Genomic DNA, 18,648 nt, shown 5'->3' with positions numbered 1-18,648 from the left:
ATAAAATGTACGCAGAATCACAAAGATCTCCATATACGGGCATAAAGGGACACAGACAGACAGATACAGAGATCTCCATAAATGGGCATAAAATGGACGCAAATGGCATATATGGGCATAAAATGTACGCAGAATCACAAAGATCTCCATATACGGGCATAAAGGGACACAGACAGACAGATACAGAGATCTCCATATATGGGCATGAAATGAACGCAAATAGACAGATATCTCCATATATGGGCATATATGGGCATAAAATGGACCCAGAACTATATCTGCAGTGATCTCCATATATGGACATAAAATGGACACTGACAGACAGACAGATAACAGATATCTCCATATATGGGCATAAATGGACACAGGCAAACAGATGGTCAAAACGGGTCCTATGACAACAGGTATAATGGGGTTTGCATTTAAGGGCGGGACATTCATTCCCTATTTACATCGTTCCCGAGTTGGCCAGGTCGCCGACTAGACGCTGGGCCGCCCGAAGGGCGACCCAGCTTCTAGTTCTCTAAATGAACGGCACCGCGGCGCGTTATCAAGTTTCAAAGATTACCCATCCTAGGCTAGTGTATGAGTCTGTTTAGAGCAGGATTTCCCAAAATGGGTGCCGTGGCAGTGGTGGCACCCTAGGGTGCTGTGATGCCAGTCCAGGGGTGCCGCAGAATAATTTTGATCATATTTGGAATTCATCAATATCACTACGTCAATATGCTTAGTAAAACAGACCTGATTTGCACTGTAAACGGCCAACTCTCTACACCAAAAATAGCAGATCTACAAGCTCACGTGTTGTGAGCTTGTAGATCTGCTATTTTTGGTGAACCTTCCCCCAGAATAGGGATACTGTGGTTCAAGTGGAGTATAAGTATAACGTTATTTTCAGTCAGTTCTGATTGAAACGGATATTTCTCTGTGACATAGTCTACTGTATCTCAGGTGAAAAGATTTGCATATTTACGTCGCGTAATATATGATGTAAGATTCTAACAATGTAATTCAGGGGTGCCGTGGTTGAAAGAGTTACTTTACAGGGGTGCCCTGGGTCAAAAAAGTTTGAAAACCCCTGGTTTAGAGCAGTGGTTCCCAACCTTTTAGCCCGTGACCCAAAAGAGAGATTGGACGTTTGCCCGGGACCCAAACTAGTGAAAACAGCAGATATGCAAGCTCAACGTCACATTGTATATTCACGTTAAGATCCAGAGTTACGTCCCTAGTCTGTAACAGCCATAGGAAATAGTAGAGCTACAAGCTTACAATGCATAGCAATGTACGTGACTTAATGTGAATGTGTTCTTATGAGATAAACTGCTGAGTGAATCCACTGTTGTCTCGACCTCACCGCTGCCATGCCAAACAATCCACAGCTCAACTGTCCCATGTTGATAGTGGTAGCAGGCAGCATTATGTAACGGGGCTGTTGTGTAACGCCCCTGTATGTTTGTAATGTGATTTTCTCCTCTGCCATTCAGAGACCCTAGTCATGATGTTAAACTGGTTAAAGGGTGGCCATGGTTGACCCCCTGTGGCCAGGTCGTCTTCAGATCCTATCCAAAGCTCTGTGTGTACTGGGTCAGGTGACCAGGCAGATTCTGCTCTGAAAGGGGGACAATCCCACTTGTGGCTCAGACCCACACTAACCCCTTTGGCTTTTCTGCCCAGAGGTTATTGAAGGCTCTAGTAGTAGTCAGCAAGTTTCCTCTTCAGCTGAGATTAAAGCCTGTTTAATTTTGTCCCTGTGCTCCTGACTTCCTTAAGACGCCATGGACTATGAGGTTTCCTTTGAGGATCCTCATTCTTGCCCCAGGGCGGATTCCTTTGGCATTTCATTTTGGCTTTACCAGACCATGTGTAGACCAGTTGCGAGAGGATGAAGACTTAATCTAATGTATTTTTCTGGTCCACTCACTGATAGAAGGGGCTGCCTTCTCTTGGAAGATCAACTTTGAGCTGCAGGCCAGCTCATCCACAGGACTCCTGTTGTTGCCCTAACTAGCTGGCTCCCATTCATCAAAGTAGTATGAACTAACCTAGTAATCTATTCTGCACACCAACTATATTGCTCTAAATTGACCTGCTAATGAGATGGCATAACCCTAAACCTTAGGCCCATGGGAGTGTCGCCACTCCGACAAGTCACAAGTCACTGTCGGAATGGAGATATGTCTGAATGGAGACATGTTCCCCATATCAGGACAACAACCCTATTTTTCGGAAATGGAGTGCTTCCATGGTTTGTTGTTTGCCTCTGCCCTTTTGTAAAGTACAAATGGTCCAGACAAGCTCAGAGTACTAATGGGATTATTGATAAATATAAAGATAATTTTTCTTCATGCATGGGGTTCAAATGGACTGAGGCGGAGTTGAATCTGTCACTGATTATCCAGCTGTCAATGATTCGTTATTCAGACAATAGATGCAAAAAGGCGATTGATTGATTCAATGCTTATTATTAGTCTGAAATGTAAACTGTACAGAAAGACATATAGGCTAAAAGGATACCACAAAAAAAACGATATTTTCCTATGTATTAAATGTATCAACATAGCAAATGAATACATGTCATCATCAAATGCAATTATCATCCCTCAGATGTAGTTAGGGTAAATGAAGACTTATAAACCTAGTGTCTAACTGTCTATATCTATACTATAATTTTGCGAATGTCTGAGTGAGTGTCTGAGTGTCTGTCTGTCACAGCGTTTCTCCTCGGTGGCTGGAGCAATTGATCTGAAATCGCATCACCATAAGCATATGAACACACCTGACATAACTGTGAAGCCCGTTTGTCACTTTCACAAATCGTATGCTGTATATTAGCATTTTTATGGTGTATCTATATCTATTCTGCATCTAGCTTGAGGCATATCTATTCTGCATCTAGCATGAGGCAACATGTTTAACCAGTGTGTGTGTGTGTGTGTGTGTGTGTGTGTGTGTGTGTGTGGGGGGGGGGGGGCAGCGGTTGTCTGGCCCTGTTACAGATTTTGTCCAAAATCATGCAGATCGGTACACAGTATCTCTGTAGCCATTAAACGAAACGGGTATTTCTTACATTGATGCTCCTACATATTATCATGCAAGCACCAGTTAAAGTTACTTTCCATCCCTCATATACTGTGTGCACAGTGCACATCCCATAACCCACACACTGCACATCATTTCAGAGCTCATATCTTTGAACGGGTAAGGACTAGTTTAAATAAATCTTGTCTCCTCCAAATTTCTTCCCACGGTTGAAGAACACAGTGTGCAGACAAGTAGCCCTCTGTTTGTGAGTTTGTGCAGGAATTGAGCATGGTCCTGTTGGCTGACAGATCTATGTCCTCCCCTGTCCCTGTGGGCTGGCAGTGATCAGACCTCTGGGTAAAAGTCAACTGCTCCTTCCCTTTGCCCTGATACCAAGCACTCTCACAGTCCTTCCTCACTGAGTTCACTGTTGTCCACTTCACTTTGAACTTTATCCCCTTTAACCACAATGTGCGACGGCAAGTAAGAATATATTATCGCTGCTTACTAGGAAGATACTTTGCTAAAGGATTTTCAGGCTCCCCCCGCCCAGAAAAGACATGCCTTGGAACCAATTGCCAACTGAAGCCGGCTTTTCGTCAAGGCTCAGTCTAACCATTTAATAGCTATTTGCGCAGTGACATCAGACTGATGTTGACGAATCTATGGGAGGAGAAAAAAAGAACGTATGCGATCAGCTGAAGCCTTGGCTTCTTCCCCAGAGCACTCGATTCATTGTTTACGTTGTTCAGCACAATCGACACTACAGCTGAGTAGGCAGACAGTCACGCAGCCCTGCGCTCCCCATGTGTCAGGCCATCTTGCGTTCCACCCAGGTGTCAACAAGACAATACACGTCTGTTCTCGTTGCTGATCACACACACGCACACGCACACACACACACACACACACACACACACACACACACACACACACACACACACACACACACACACAGTCTATAGCTTTAGGCATACTGACCCGTTTCGCCAGGAGAGGCCTGTGTATGGGGTTCTCTCCTCCAGGAGCTTTGTTGTAAAATTGTTTGGCTGCTTCATGCCAATATTCTATCAAAAATAGGCCTTGTGCTCAGCAGTACCCTCTACTGTTGATAGGTGAAATCGTAGCACTTTGGTGCTTTTTCCCCCCCTTTGTGCCCTAACCACATAACGCCACAGTTAACGCAAATAAAAAAAAACGTATACCTGCTGGCGAAGGGCTCAACTGATGCCAGTGCTTCTTGTGGTTGTGTTAAAGACAGACACATTATTTAAGTTTTTGCAATATTGTTGTGTAACCCCCATTTAAAACGTATTCAGCGGTTGTAACATTTCTCGTTGAGAATAACCAAAAAAAGGGAATAGCTGACTTCCCAAAAGTATAATTACCCTTACTGTTGTTGCTCAATTTCCCTTTACCTTGATGTAGACACACAGAAGCCATTATGTTCTGTCCCTTTCTCACAACTGCAGCCAAACAAGGTTAAGCTGAGAGTGAAGGGGTAAACGCAGTCTTCAAGAAGGAAGCCAGATTGCTGGAAAAGTGGGGAATTTAATAATTCTTTATTATTATATCTTTTAAGAAACAACACATCAAGCAAACCATATTAAAAGTAAAGTAATATGCGTTCACAGGAGGGCATATTACTTTATCCTGCTACGTTATAAACAAATTCAGCACTTATAATGCGGGACATTATACCCAGAGCCAACGTGAATGCACCTGCGGGACTCGTCTCCTCTCCAGAGGGACTGCCTCTCTCTACTAATAAGCAATACAAAATTAATAAAGAAATTACTAAATAAAAGAAAAAACAAGCAAAACGTCTTAAATATCTCTGTTCTCTCTCGAGTTATGCTACCCCTGCCACATAGCACATAACATGTTGTTTTCAAATCTGTTTCTGTTTAGATTATCATGTATCTTTGTCACTTAAAGGAGTAGAGTTAGAGCTACAGTCGGAGATGTGTGTCACAGAAATGTTTAAAATCTTTAAACTGTGGGTTACTACCGTTTCTGTCCAGTGGACGCATGCTATTTTACCTAAACTTAACAAAGAAAGAGAGCATTTGGGGAAAAACCTTTTCCTCAAATGATTCAGATTAATGATTACATTTTTTTACTGACAGTTTTTCAGATACATTATCAACATACACAAATATAACCATTTATTACACAGTTTGGTTGGATGCTTGACTTCGGCTGTGTTATTTCTGGATAATGACCAATGAACTCAATAACAGACCGCTGTCTAATCAAAGGCTCAGAGCACCTGCTGCGCTGCTTGGTTTTATGCTGTATTCGGCAGCCATTTAAACAAACACACAATGTCATTTGCAGCATGAGAAATAGACAATGCAGTAACCGAAAATCTACTCTATTTGATAACAATTCCTTGTTGTTTTCTCGAGGCGACTGATTTGCGCTGGACAGACGGCCAGGCCCAGGGCCTCTCCCCATACACACATCCATTGTAACTTCAAATTCCATTAAAAAACACCCATTATTTTTTCTGGTGATTACTACCCTCCTAATGCATGAGCAGGCCGTATTCATTTATTTTTAATAATTATTTGGGGAAAATGGGAGGGGAAAAAAATACAAAAGTTATCCAAAAAACACGGCCTGCTAGCTTTAACATCAGTTGTAAAGGTGTAAAGTAACTATTAAGTAGCATACATTTACTTGCAAACTTTAGCCCTATTTTATACCGTGGCTATTTGAAAATAGACGATCTACAAGCTCACGCGATGCGTTGTGAAAATAGCCGACTACTGCAAAAATAGCAGACAACTGAAAATAGTGACAATAGCCAATATAGTCCTGGGATGTGTATGGTACATGTGTCTGTAGTTCCGAGCTTGGATCGGTTGAAACAAACTTTTTAAGCATGTTTAGTTAGCCAGCCAGCCTGCCTGTGTGACTGCACTGTGCGTGCCGTGCTGCTGTTGACTCTTGACTTTACTGAGGAGTTGTTGAGGACGAACATTGAGCGTTACTGCGTTCAGGGGGACGTTCAACAAGGAGCAGGAGGCGCATTCAAGAATGCAAGTGTAGACGTGAGGACGAGGTTTAAGAATGGTTTTATTGTCAAAACCCACTACTTATTAATTAAATTGGATAATTGACGATAATATGAAAAATCAAAGCCAAGTTTGAAGTGAGCGGTTGTGTGTGTGTGTGTGTGTGTGTGTGTGTGAGTGTGAGTGTGAGCCATACTTGCTCACTCAGGCCACCACTGCTATTGCAGTTGATGCTCAGGGCAGGCTAGACTCAACAGCACCTCTCTGGTCACCCAGGGGTAATCAGGCTACATACAGACACACACACCCACCCACATACATACACGGCTACACACACAGCCACGCCATGGAGACGGTGTGACCACCGCTCAAAAATATTTGCGAATAGACGATTATGTATTAATCGCCACCGCCCTAGCAACAGCAAAACGTATGTGGGGCATAATGACTAAATTGGGGAGAGAAGGGGGTAAAAAGCAACAAAATAAATAGTCCAGCAGCATGAAAGAATAACCTGCCTCTCTCTTCTTCTCTGCTCTTCTCTACCAGGGGTGGATATTGAAGCCGCCCGGAAGGAGGAGGAGCGGATCATGCTGAGAGATGCCCGGCAATGGCTCAACAGCGGTCAGATCCAAGATGTACGGCACACCAAGTCGGGAGGAACTGCGCTCCACGTTGCCGCCGCCAAGGGATATGTTGAGGTTTTAAAGTAAGCACACGTATCTTGAGTGCAGTTCATCTATGATGTTGTGTGGACATCACTTACTGGCAAAACATAACAGCCAAGCTCTGAATCAGGGGTTGTGTAATATGTCAGTAAACAGTGGGTCATTGTAAGACTACTGATCGTAAGACTTTCCTCTATGTTACAGTAAAGGGGTCTTTGTAGCCAAGGCAGCAGTACGGCTTGCCATTGGTTTGGTCCTTGTTTGCTAATCAAAAACATGACTCGGTCTCGGGCCTGTCAGAGCACTGTTGAGGTATTGTCTCTGTGAAGAGTCAATGCAGCCACTCTGCTGTAAGGGAGGCACTGCAGCTCCATGTCCATCTGGTGTGGGAAGCCTGCCAACACGGCCCTGCTGCCACAGATAGTGCTAAGAACGCTAATGTGGATTACAGCTTCCATACTCTGAAGACAGTGGGTCAAAATGTCACACCAGTACATTTACTGGCAGCGATGTCAAGTCTCTAACATTTGCTGAGCTCATTGTGTCTCTGCTGAGGGATGACTAAGCTTTTAGGTTTATTTGGGTCTGTTTTTGGTTTGCCGTGGAGGTCCTGGTTATACAGTAGGGATGGGACGATACACGATATTATCGTTTATCATGATAAAAAACATATATATACTGTAATTGATAGTCTTTTTTCACTCTATCAAGTGTCTTTGCCAAAAAATAGCCGATCTACAAGCTCACAACGCGTCACAACGTGACGCGTTGTGAGCTTGTAGATCTGCTATTGTTTGGCAAATGTTCCGCCCCAGGATAATAGATTGTGATTATCGTGATAATATCGTAAATCGCGATTTCTTTTTTCACAATAATCGTGATATGAAATGTTCATATCATCCCATCCCTATTACACAGTATCTCATCAATCTGGACTGGTGCTACCAGGCTTGCTGGTGCATTTCCAAATGTGTAGACTGTAGACACTGGCAGCAACATGGAAAAAAATATTAAGTTGCAGTCCATGGAAACCCAATGTATTAGTTCTCATGGAGGCTATATTTGTTTCTCCCTGTTCCCCTTTCGTGCAGGCTTTTAATCCAAGCAGGGTATGATGTAAATATTAAGGACTACGATGGCTGGACACCGCTCCATGCAGCAGCACACTGGGGCAAGGAGGAGGCCTGCAGGATACTGGTGGACAATCTGTGTGACATGGACCTCATCAATAAAGTGGTTAGTGCCAGCTTTACAGATGGGATAAACTGCACATCTACCACGCATAGCCGCTATGTTATCACACTATCTACAGCAGGGTTCCCCAATAGGCGGCCCGCGGGCCATTTGCGGCCCGCGGGGGGCTACTGTCTGGCCCCCACCAACCCCAGTAATAATGGTGGTATAAGAGCAGCAACAACACTAGTATATCGTCGTTGTCGGGTGGAAACCTCGTATCTCCAAATTTGTACGTTCTTTCACAAAGTAAAGCCCTGCTTCATCATACGAGGCCGTCGCACAAAAGTAGTGAAAACTGCTGATCTTCAAGCACAAGTAGATCGGTTGTTTTCACTAGTTTAAATCATTTTTAAAATGCAAAACAAACGGTTTTGGACATACAAGATTTTCACCCGACAACGACGATATCTGAACTGTCGCTGGAGTAGTGGGAACGCCACAGTCGCCCCCTGCAATGTTGTGGCCCTCGGCTTGGTACCCTAGACATAATTCGGCCCTTGGGGAAAACTAATTGGGGAACCCTGATCTACAGTATAGAACTAATGTTGAATGTCTCAATTGACTGCAACGTTTTTTTTGTTGTATAATTCAACAACATCCATCTTTTACATTTTCGAGATTTTAGAACCAGCCTCTTAAATTATCTGTAGTACCTGGAGATGCAGACACTTCAGGTTAAAATAATTGCTGTTAGCTGGAATGACAGTTTCCAAATTTGCTAGCGTGTTGCTAAAAACATCTACCTGTACTAAACCAATTAGTGAACACATTTGTAGGCTCCACAGTGGAGTAACAGTGGGAAACATCCACTGTTGAAACATCCAATACAAAGAATAATAGGTTTTTAATTGTTCATAACCCATTTAGAACGGGTAGACATTATTGTGTATCATTATGTTATGCTTTAACTATTGAAAAATAGTAGATATACAAGCTCACAGCGCGGCACCGAGTGCCACGCTGCGAGCTTGTAGATCTGCTATTTTCGAATAATCGTGAAAATTCGAATTTTGACCCGATTCTATAAGTGTCTTTTGAATCCTTCTAAGGTTTTTTGAAAAACCCATGTTTCTATGTCAGCAATCTGGCCAGCCATCGTCAAAGAAAAGGTCCTTTTCACTTAACTGGAGCTCAGTTAGTCTGTTCTTGAGAGAGACTACTATGTCAGGGGTGCTCAAACTTTTTCATGTGAAGGACCCCCAAAATGATATTTATTTGGCCACAGACCCCCATCTCAAAATATCTAGTTCCAGGGACCCCCCAGAAGCAAAATTTGAGTTACAAAGGTTCGCTTTGAAAATACATGTATTCAAAGATTTGCACACATTTTCACGACTTTTTCAAAAAATAGCAGATCTACAAGCTCGCAGGACGGCACTCGGTGCTGCGCTGTGAGCTTGTATATCTGCTATTTTTCACTGGTTACAGCATTCAATAATTCTAGGTGTATCCATCTCTAATATGTTACCTAGCCCCAAGTATGGTTGTCATTATTTTATAACGGTGTTTCCTAGAATAACACGTTTTGTTGTTTGTTTTCCCCCTTCAGGGTCAGACAGCTTTCGATGTTTCAGACGAAGATGTTCTGGGCTACCTGGAGGAACTACAGAAGAAACAGAATCTGGTCGGTCTCTCTCTTTCTCTCTGTGCTCATTGTGTCTACAGATTACATAACACTTCACATATCTTCACTGCACACAGACCTTTGAGAGGCATTCGCATGAGTTTTAGTCTCAAGTATTACCTTTTTATAAGCGACGGCCAGTGAAAACCAGATGAAATTTGTATATATTCGTTTGATTGTCTTTGTGATCAGCTCTCTTTGATGTTATTGTTGACGCCATTTTCTTCTGTCCAGCTGAATGAGAAGAAGGTTGTGAAGAAGTCTCCCTTGATAGAAACGACGACCACAGGGGACAATAACAAGCAACTCAAAAAGTAATTATTCCAGTTTTACAATTCTCTGTTGAGAAACGGTAGTATTCGTTTTTGGTTTGTACCTGTATCCTATTTTAAAATTGGCTAATGGGAGGGCCGACCAGCACGTGGACCATACCATCACCTCATGTCACTATGACTCAGCCCTAATCATATAAGGAGTTCCCATTTGAGCTTGGCCAAAATATGGAGTGTGTACAATCACTACCATATATAGAGTTTGGGTTGATATTTGTGACCAAATATGGCACCTGCCGGCGGACCACAACAACAGAAGGGAAACAGGTGTGAGGGCTGAGAAGCGGTCCGAACTCCTAGGTGTGTAGGGATGGAGCTTGTTAATCTTTATTGATAATGAGCACCTTATCGATCCTGCTTATTGAGCCGGGCTTTTATTGAGCCCACTATTGGGCGTTTTCTAATATTTGTGGAAAGATGTGAGACCACAAATTCTGAACAGAACAGTTATATTTTATTATTGCAGTTGTTGTGACTGTGAGTTTGTGGCTGACCACCATCTATGAAGATGACAATTAACAAAAGTAAAACATATTTTGTTAAAACAACCGTTCATTAATGTGCAATAAGTGTTAAATGGCTTTATATTAGGAATAGTACTGTAATCATTTCTTGATCGCCTCTTGTCTTGATTGTTTAAACATGATGTCATGGGACGCTATATGCTCGATAACAGGCTTGATAAGCCCAAAGCTTATTGATACCGAGTACTCGATACATTTGTTATCAAGTATGTAACAGGCTTGTGTTTCGAGCTATGTACAGTATATCGTCACTGTCGGGCAGAAACCTTGTATGATCTGCTTGTTTCAAATTTGTAAAGCCCTGCTTCATCACACAAGACTGTCGCACAAACTAGTGAAAATAGCAGATCTAAAACCCCACAACGCCTTGCACTGCGAAGCTTTGTGTGCTTGTAGATCAGCTATTTACACTAGTTTAAATCGTTTTTTAAAAGATAAATAGAAATACAAAACAAATGGTTTTGGACATACAAGGTTTCCACAGACAACAAAGATATAGACAACACAATTGGCCTCGGTGCTAAATGGGCCGATTACTTGTTTAATATGCATTGGGTTTTTATTGCGTCTTTTAGCAAAGAAACGCTGCTTTTGGAGCCTGAGAAGACAGTGCCACGTATCGAGACCTTAGAACCCGAGAAGGTGGATGAAGAGGAAGAGGGTAAGAAGGACGAGTCAAGCTGCTCCAGTGAGGAAGAGGATGAAGAGGATTCAGAGTCTGAGAACGAAGCAGGTAATTGTGTGCCTAGATATAAAACGCTAGATACTGTACCTCATTCATTGCTGCAGTTTGTCCCATTTAGACTGTTTTAGCTATTAAAAATAGCAGATATACAAGCTCACAGCGCGGCACCGAGTGCCGCGCTGCGAGCTTGTTGATCTGCTATTTTTGAAACATCTTGAAAATGTGTGCAATTCTTTGAATATTTTGACCCGATTCCAAGTGTCCTCTGAATCCTTCCAAAGGTTTTTTGAAAAAGATACGTTTCTATGTCGGCAGTGCTCAAACCTTTTCATGTGAAGGACCCCCAAAATGATATGTATTTGGCCATGGACCCCCATCTCAAAATATTGTATCAGGGACCCCCCAGAAGCAAATATTTGAGTTACAAATGTTCGCTTAAAAAAAGAAAGAAAAAAAAAAAAAAAAGAATATATATATATATATATATATATATATATATATATACCGTATTTTCCGGACTATAAGGCGCACTTAAAAGCCTTTAATTTTCTCAAAAAACTACAGTGCGCCTTATAGTCCAGTGCGCCTTATATATGGATCATTCATTGACATTGACATTCCCTTTAGCACAGCTCCATCTGTTGGATGCATAACGCAACGGTAGCGTCTATTATGTGCGCCTTATAGTCAGGTGCGCCTTATATATGAAAACAGTTTGAAAATAGACCATTCATTGACAGTGCGCCTTATAGTCAGGTGCGCCTTATAGTCCAGAAAATACTGTATATATATATATATATATATATATATATATATATATATACAGTATACAGTATATTCAAAGATTTGCACAAATCTTCATGATTTTTCAAAAATAGCAGATCTACAAGCTCGCAGCACTGTGAGCTTGTATATCTGCTATTTTTCAATAGTAATAGTAATAAAAAAAAAAAAGAGCAGGCTAAGTACAGAGTGAAATGTCAAATGTAGTATTGACGGTTCAAATGGTTAAATATCTGAAATCGACATGAATCCAAAATATACTGAGGATATTGCTGTCAAACAATGAAACTATATGGAATCTATGAGAAGGTTGTGGGGGTCCTTGCTTCATAGCTCTCTCAACTAAGGCGTCCTTGGCCTGAAAACGTTGAAGACCCCTGATCTATCGGATCGCCCCTAGACTGATATAGTATACTGTATGTATATGTAGTATACTATATGATCGCAATGTCATTCAGTGATATCTCTAAAAACAAAACCTTAATAATAATAGCAGTGTGACTTCTATTTAGAAAGTGGGCCTACATTAACAGCCAATCAAGAGTCCCATTTTAACTCATCGCTATATGACACGTTTGACGAGTTATAATCAATGTTCAGGCCGCCACTGACAAAATTAACATGTTTTATTTCATTAATAATCACGATGGTGCACATCTGCTGTAAAAGTAGATGTAAAATGGAGCGCATCTCCATTGGCTCCCATGTTAAATTTTGCAGGAAAACACCCATATCTCTGTTTCCTGTGCGGCGGTGCGTTTCCAAGTGTAAACAATGCGAACATACTAGCTCGTATATTTTGACGGTTTAACGTGCTGTCTTCTTTTTGGCGACATCGTGGCACAGCGTGCGTGTGGATCGTGCACGATCTTCTGGATCTTAAAAAGATAAGAAAAACGAAAAAGCGTGGCAGTCGAAACTTTCGTCTCGGAAGTCGAAAAGTCAATGAGTTAAAAAGCTCAATGGAGGTCCCTCGGTTGCTCAGCTTAGAAGTCCAGCCACTTAACATCACTGAAATCCATCAGCCACTGTTTCCTGCTCAGCTGGTGACTTCCTTTGTTGCTTTTGACAAAAAGTTTACATCTGATCTTTTACTTTTCCTCCCCTAGAAAAGAGCAAGCCATCTGCTCCAGTTAGCAACAGCAACAGTATGCCACCTGCCCCAGCCAGCATCACTGTGTCCTCCCCAACCAGCTCCTCCACCAACGAGGTGACCACTCCCACCTCGCCCGTCAAGAAGGTACTATATTTTAAAAAGTGTTATCACGCCAAAGCGTCCATATTCCATATTTCTCAATATCACCCCATTTTCAGACAGTGGTGTCTGCTTTAAAGACGTATACAGTGTTGATGCCTGTCTTTCGGAATGCTAGTCTCACATCAACCCAGTCCAAGTCATGAATCTATTCCTGCCATACTGATGGCCACCGGCATGTTAGACTTCGTACTCGTGAGACGTGTCAACGACCTGTTATTATTTTTTTTAACAATACAATTAAACATATATTTAATTTATAGCCGTTTGATCACAAACCCAATTTCATGGGTGGTTGAAGCTTCATGGCACCAGGTCAATTACCCACCAATAGTGGTAATAGAATTGCCATTCAGTTGCCATTCATTTTTAAATTAAGTTTCAACAAACATGGCAGTAGTCTGCACAAAGGGGGAGGGGTGATCGGTAGCTTAATGCAGGGTGTTGTTTAACGTTTTACTGCGGTTAAAATTAGAGCTGGGAGGACACTACAGTACTCTGCTTGGCTCTATTCCTAGAGACAGATTTGTTAGTTTTCCACTCTACCCAGATAGTTAATGGCATTTCCCTGGTGTCTCGGGTTTAAATTAGCCCTCATTAGAAGGCTAGACTGAAACCCAGCAATACTGGATGGGTATTACTGTTGTAGTAGTTGAGTAGTTGAGTAGTTGGAACATTGAATATTGTTAATCATGACTCTGTACTTTGCATAGGATAACATCAATTACAAAAGCAGAAAAAAATTAAAATAAATGGAAAATAAAATAAAGAGAAGAAGCAGATATTTACAGTGGAAAAGGGGAGGTAAGTATGGGCTTAGACTATTTACAAGTTTCAAGTAGCAGCCGTGTGTAGGTGACTTTTCAGACCGATTTTTGAAGGAGGTTGGGGATTTACACTCCTTTAGGGCTTGAGGTAGGGCGTTCCACATGTTAGTGGTATTGCAGGAGAACTAATCTTTGCCTTTTTTAGAGCCAAATCTGGGTTGAACGTGATTAGTGGAGCTGCCCCTGGTGTTGTAGTTGTGGACATCCTTGACGTTTAGGAAATATTTAGTCAGGTACATGGGTTAAGGCCCCTGTACGGCCCAGGTAAGGCCCTGCTACATACTAGCTTCATTTCCAGGGGTGTCTCACGCGAAAGGAAACAAGAGATGGGTTCCTGACCTACAGTATGGGCCTCATGGCTCAGGAACTGTGGGTTCACAAGGCTGCTCACTTTCTTTTTTTTTTTTTTTTTTTACTAAACTCTATTGAGATCCCTTATGCGATTGCTGCCCTCTGCTGGGAGCATTGGGCCAGAAACTAGCATTTAGCCTACCTGTGCCTCATGTTCTGTCTGAAATGAGCCATTACATGAAATTGGAGATGTTTTGTAATAGTCATATTTTATTAACTCTGTGCGGTTCTGCCAAGCATCACCATCAATTAACCCATTTAGACCTGAAAAAATACCTTAAAAAAGTCCTAACAGTTGGTGCCGTGCTGTGAGCTTGTATATCTGCTATTTTTTAATAGTTAAATCATAAAATAATGGTTAAAGTGGTGACACAGTCCCAGTCTAAAAGGGTTAAGAGCAGAGAGAACATAAGGGTAACACGGCGAGATGGTTGATGGTTGGTGTGTCAATAGGGATTGTACACACGCTGAATAGAAACAAAAGTCCGTCCAGTGGCTGGCGTGCAGCACATCACGCCTCACCACCACCACCACTTCACAACTCTCCCATGTGTTCATTCATTACTCTCATTCCCTTAACCCATTTAGGCCTGAACACATTATGACGCAATATTTTATGCTTTAAATATAAAAAAATAGCAGATACACAAGCTCACAGCGCGGCACCGAGTGCCGCGCTGCGAGCTTGTAGATCTGCTATTTTTGAAAAATCGTGAAAATTAGAATTTTGACCCGATTCTATAAGTGTCTTTTGAATCCTTCTAAGATTTTTGGAAAAAACCTATGTTTCTATGTCAGCAATCTGGCCAGCCATCGTCAAAGAAAAGGTCCTTTTCACTTGACTGGAGCTCAGTTAGTCTGTTCTTGAGAGACTACTATGTCAGTGGTGCTCAAACCTTTTCATGTGAAGGACCCCCAAAATGATATTTATCTGGCCACGGACCCCCATTTTTAAATATCTAGTTCCAGGGACCACCCAGACGCAAAATTTGAGTTACAAACGTTCGCTTTGAAAATACATATATTCAAAGATTTGCACACATTTTCATGACTTTTTCAAAAATAGCAGATCTACAAGCTCGCAGCGCGGCACTCGGTGCCGCGCTGTGAGCTTGTATATCTGCTATTTTTCACTGGTTAAAGCAGTCAATAATTCTAGGCCTAAATGGGTTAAAATGAGCTTGTTGTTCCAGTCCTCCTTCTGAAGCACAATGTCCTCTGTCTTAACAAAAGTGAGCGAAAGATTAACAATGTCCAGTTTGACACTAGCAGCAAATCTCTTGTCACCTCAATGGGCTCTCCTTGTACTCGTAACAGAGCTGTCTCTCATGCCAACTCAGAACAATAATGATGCTCTCTGTTGTCTGACAGTAAACATTGTGTGGTGTGACCAGGCCTTTTAAAATATCTCTTTCTCTCTTTCTCTACCTTTGTCCGTGTCATGATGTGTGTTTTTCTGTTACTGCTGCTTCTATAACTATTCAGACCTTTTCTTTTCTCATCTTTCCATTCTGTATTTCTCTCTACCTCCCCTGTCTCTCTTTCTCTCATCACGGGCTCTTGTCTTGGTTGGCTTTAGTCTGAATGTATGACTCCCCTCATGCCTGTGGCGGAGCCGGGCTGTCCTGCATTGTGGCGTCAAGGCTTGCGCAAAACTGGCATTTCTCTTTTGCCCAAAAAGCTGATGGTGAGGCCTTGGTGTGCACCGGAGTTGTTCTCTTGTCTTACATTATGCACCTCCGCACTGACGACAAATAGAAAGTAAAACAATTAAAAAAACCCTAACCACGTTTGCCCAATCCAGGCGATGCCAATGTAAACCCTCCTCAACATATCCTTGCGTCACTCACTGACCCAATGTGTTGTTTCCGCATGCATCAACTAAACGCACTGCCCTTACACCTCAGCATTGTGTGTGTGTTTGTGTGGCTTTTGTGCTGCTTTGCCATTTTCTCATCATCCAGCTGTTAATGTTGTGTATTTCTGACATTTGTGTTTTGTGTGATTATTAATGACCAGAGCTTGTGTGTGCGTAGCCTAAACACAGCGCTCTTAACAGGTTGAATATGCATTGCCATGTTTTCCTGTATATGTTTTGTTTTATTTTCTTCAATGATCCTAAATGAAAAGCAGGAGTGAGAACGAAAGGTTCACTGTTCTACTGGGTTAGGCTATAATCCAATATTTGATTCATAATAAGCATCTGATTTGTTTAATTTCTCTGCTTAATTGTTGCCTCAAGTATTATAGCAAGACCTGACGTGCCTCTCTCTCACAAGACATGTATATCTAACCGCCCTCTTATTCAAATGACCATTAATTTGAACCACAATAACCCTGTAACCCATGTCCCGATTTGAGGTTACTGCGTAACCTTTTCAGTTAAACAAAGTTAATTTTCATATAAGCCTTCACTGGTATATTTTCATATAAGCCTTCACTGGTATATTTTTCGCAACTTCTCCAAACGCTTCATGAGTGTCTGTCCCAACTCGTGCCAAAATGCACCAGAAATGTACCGGAAATATATTCATGTATTAAACTGAATAAATACGTTTCAAAGTATCCCAAAATCCCTATATACTGTCGTACGACAAAGCATATAGGGCTAAAGTGTTTTAAACCAGAAGATGTTGTCAGGTCGGTCTCAAGCTCCATCAGGAGAATCAACAACCGGCCCCCTTTGTGATGCATTTGTGAAATCCCTCATTAACCTCCGTGTTTGTTTTACTGAGACAACTAAACCCTGGACTGCTGCTTTGATATGCTCATTTAAAGTTCCTATTCGCCCCTAATGGCTCTGACTGGACTCCCCGCCCTCCAGGTGAGCCAGCCTGCTGGGAAGACCACGTCGACTAAAACGGAGGAGGAGAGGAAGGACGAGTCTCCGGCGTCGTGGCGCCTGGGCCTCAGGAAGACGGGCAGCTACGGGGCGCTGGCGGAGATCACGGCCACCAAGGAGGCTCAGAAAGAGAAGGACACGGCCGGGGTGATGCGCTCGGCGTCCAGCCCACGCCTCTCCTCCACCCTGGACAACAAAGACAAAGATAAGGTCAGAGAAAGACCTTTTCTTAACATCTTGACGACGCGGCTCTCCTCATTTGATTCCTTGAAACGGTGTTTCTCAACCTTTTCAGGCCGCAACCCTTAAAATAATCATATTTTAACTGGGGACCCCCGCACCCTGACGAGCACTAAGAGTTGAGGCATTACATTTTGTATAACACTGTTCTATTGTGAAAATAGCAGATCTACATGCTCAGCATACATGCTCAGCATACATGCTCGCATACATGCTCACAACGCGTCGCGTTGCGTGGCGTTGTGAGCATGTACATTGGCTATTTTCACAATTTCTGCCTCTAATATTTGACAATTTGACCAATGTTTAATTTGTCATTTTAGAGGTATTAAAAAGTCCTTAAATTGTCACTTTAGAAGTGTGCATATACCCTCTATACACTTAAACTTAATGTTGGTTTGTTTACTGTTGAGTGAGAAAACAATGTTGCACATTAAGTTAATCATCTGGGGACCCCCAAAAATAACTTGGGGACCCCCCTGGGGGTCCCGACCCTAGTACAGTTTTTCTCAAACTTTTTCATTCCAAGGTCCCCCCTTAACTCCGACAGTGTACAAATGTATGCTGTTAGAGTTACAGACTTGTATGGGTCAATTTAGATAAAGGAACCCACAAAGTCCCTGGAATCCACTTTGAGAACCACTACCCTGGAAGAACAGGGAGTGGGGAGAGGCCAATGTCTTCAAATAGAACTTCGACTTTTGTTGAGCGACACATAGTGAACTTGGCTTCGCTTTGGGTCACTTTAACAGTTGAGTAGAGTGGACATTAATTTGAAAAGGAAAGAATAATGTACAGGCAGCTCGTGAGAAGTTGAAGCCATCACGTTTTGCTGCGCTTGATGTTAAATCTTCCATTAATATGGAGCTGCGTGAGAGCTTTCAGAAAGCTTTTTGAACATCTCTAAAATGGTCATTTAAATGGGATCTGTGTCTACAGGAAAAGGACAAAGCAACTCGTCTGGCCTATGTGGCTCCAACCATCCCCAGGAGGCTCGCCAGTACCTCAGACATCGATGAAAAGGAGAACAGGTAAAGCCACTCTCCCTGTTCCAGTGTCTGTTACCCCGTTTAAACATGCATTGGCTGGAGCGCCACCTGCTGCCCCACTGCGAGCGTCTTTCAGGCCAACAGCCTCTGCGCTTATGCATGGTGTGTGGCTTCCTGCAGCCTCTCTGTTGAGAGCGTTATCCTGTCAGCATACAGTCTACAGTTCAAGGAGGATTCTGAAGTAGCCT

At 42.4% G+C, this 18,648-nt stretch overlaps 1 protein-coding gene across 1 annotated transcript in view; it reads left to right on the top strand.

Annotated features, from left to right (window-relative positions):
* ppp1r12a (protein phosphatase 1, regulatory subunit 12A) overlaps positions 1-18,648 on the top strand; it is a 90,640-nt gene that overhangs the window by 40,350 nt on the left and 31,642 nt on the right. The window contains exons 4-11 of the mRNA XM_080753810.1: positions 6,594-6,753; positions 7,804-7,948; positions 9,498-9,572; positions 9,807-9,886; positions 11,004-11,161; positions 13,006-13,136; positions 17,154-17,381; positions 18,351-18,442. Of these exons, the coding sequence (XP_080609936.1) occupies positions 6,594-6,753; positions 7,804-7,948; positions 9,498-9,572; positions 9,807-9,886; positions 11,004-11,161; positions 13,006-13,136; positions 17,154-17,381; positions 18,351-18,442 (1,069 nt within the window). The remainder of the gene's footprint in view (positions 1-6,593; positions 6,754-7,803; positions 7,949-9,497; positions 9,573-9,806; positions 9,887-11,003; positions 11,162-13,005; positions 13,137-17,153; positions 17,382-18,350; positions 18,443-18,648) is intronic.

Source organism: Nannobrachium achirus, assembly GCF_963921795.1.
Source record: "Nannobrachium achirus genome assembly, chromosome: 23".
Taxonomy (NCBI): Eukaryota; Metazoa; Chordata; class Actinopteri; order Myctophiformes; family Myctophidae; genus Nannobrachium; species Nannobrachium achirus.
This window is presented reverse-complemented; position numbering and strand designations above follow the sequence as displayed.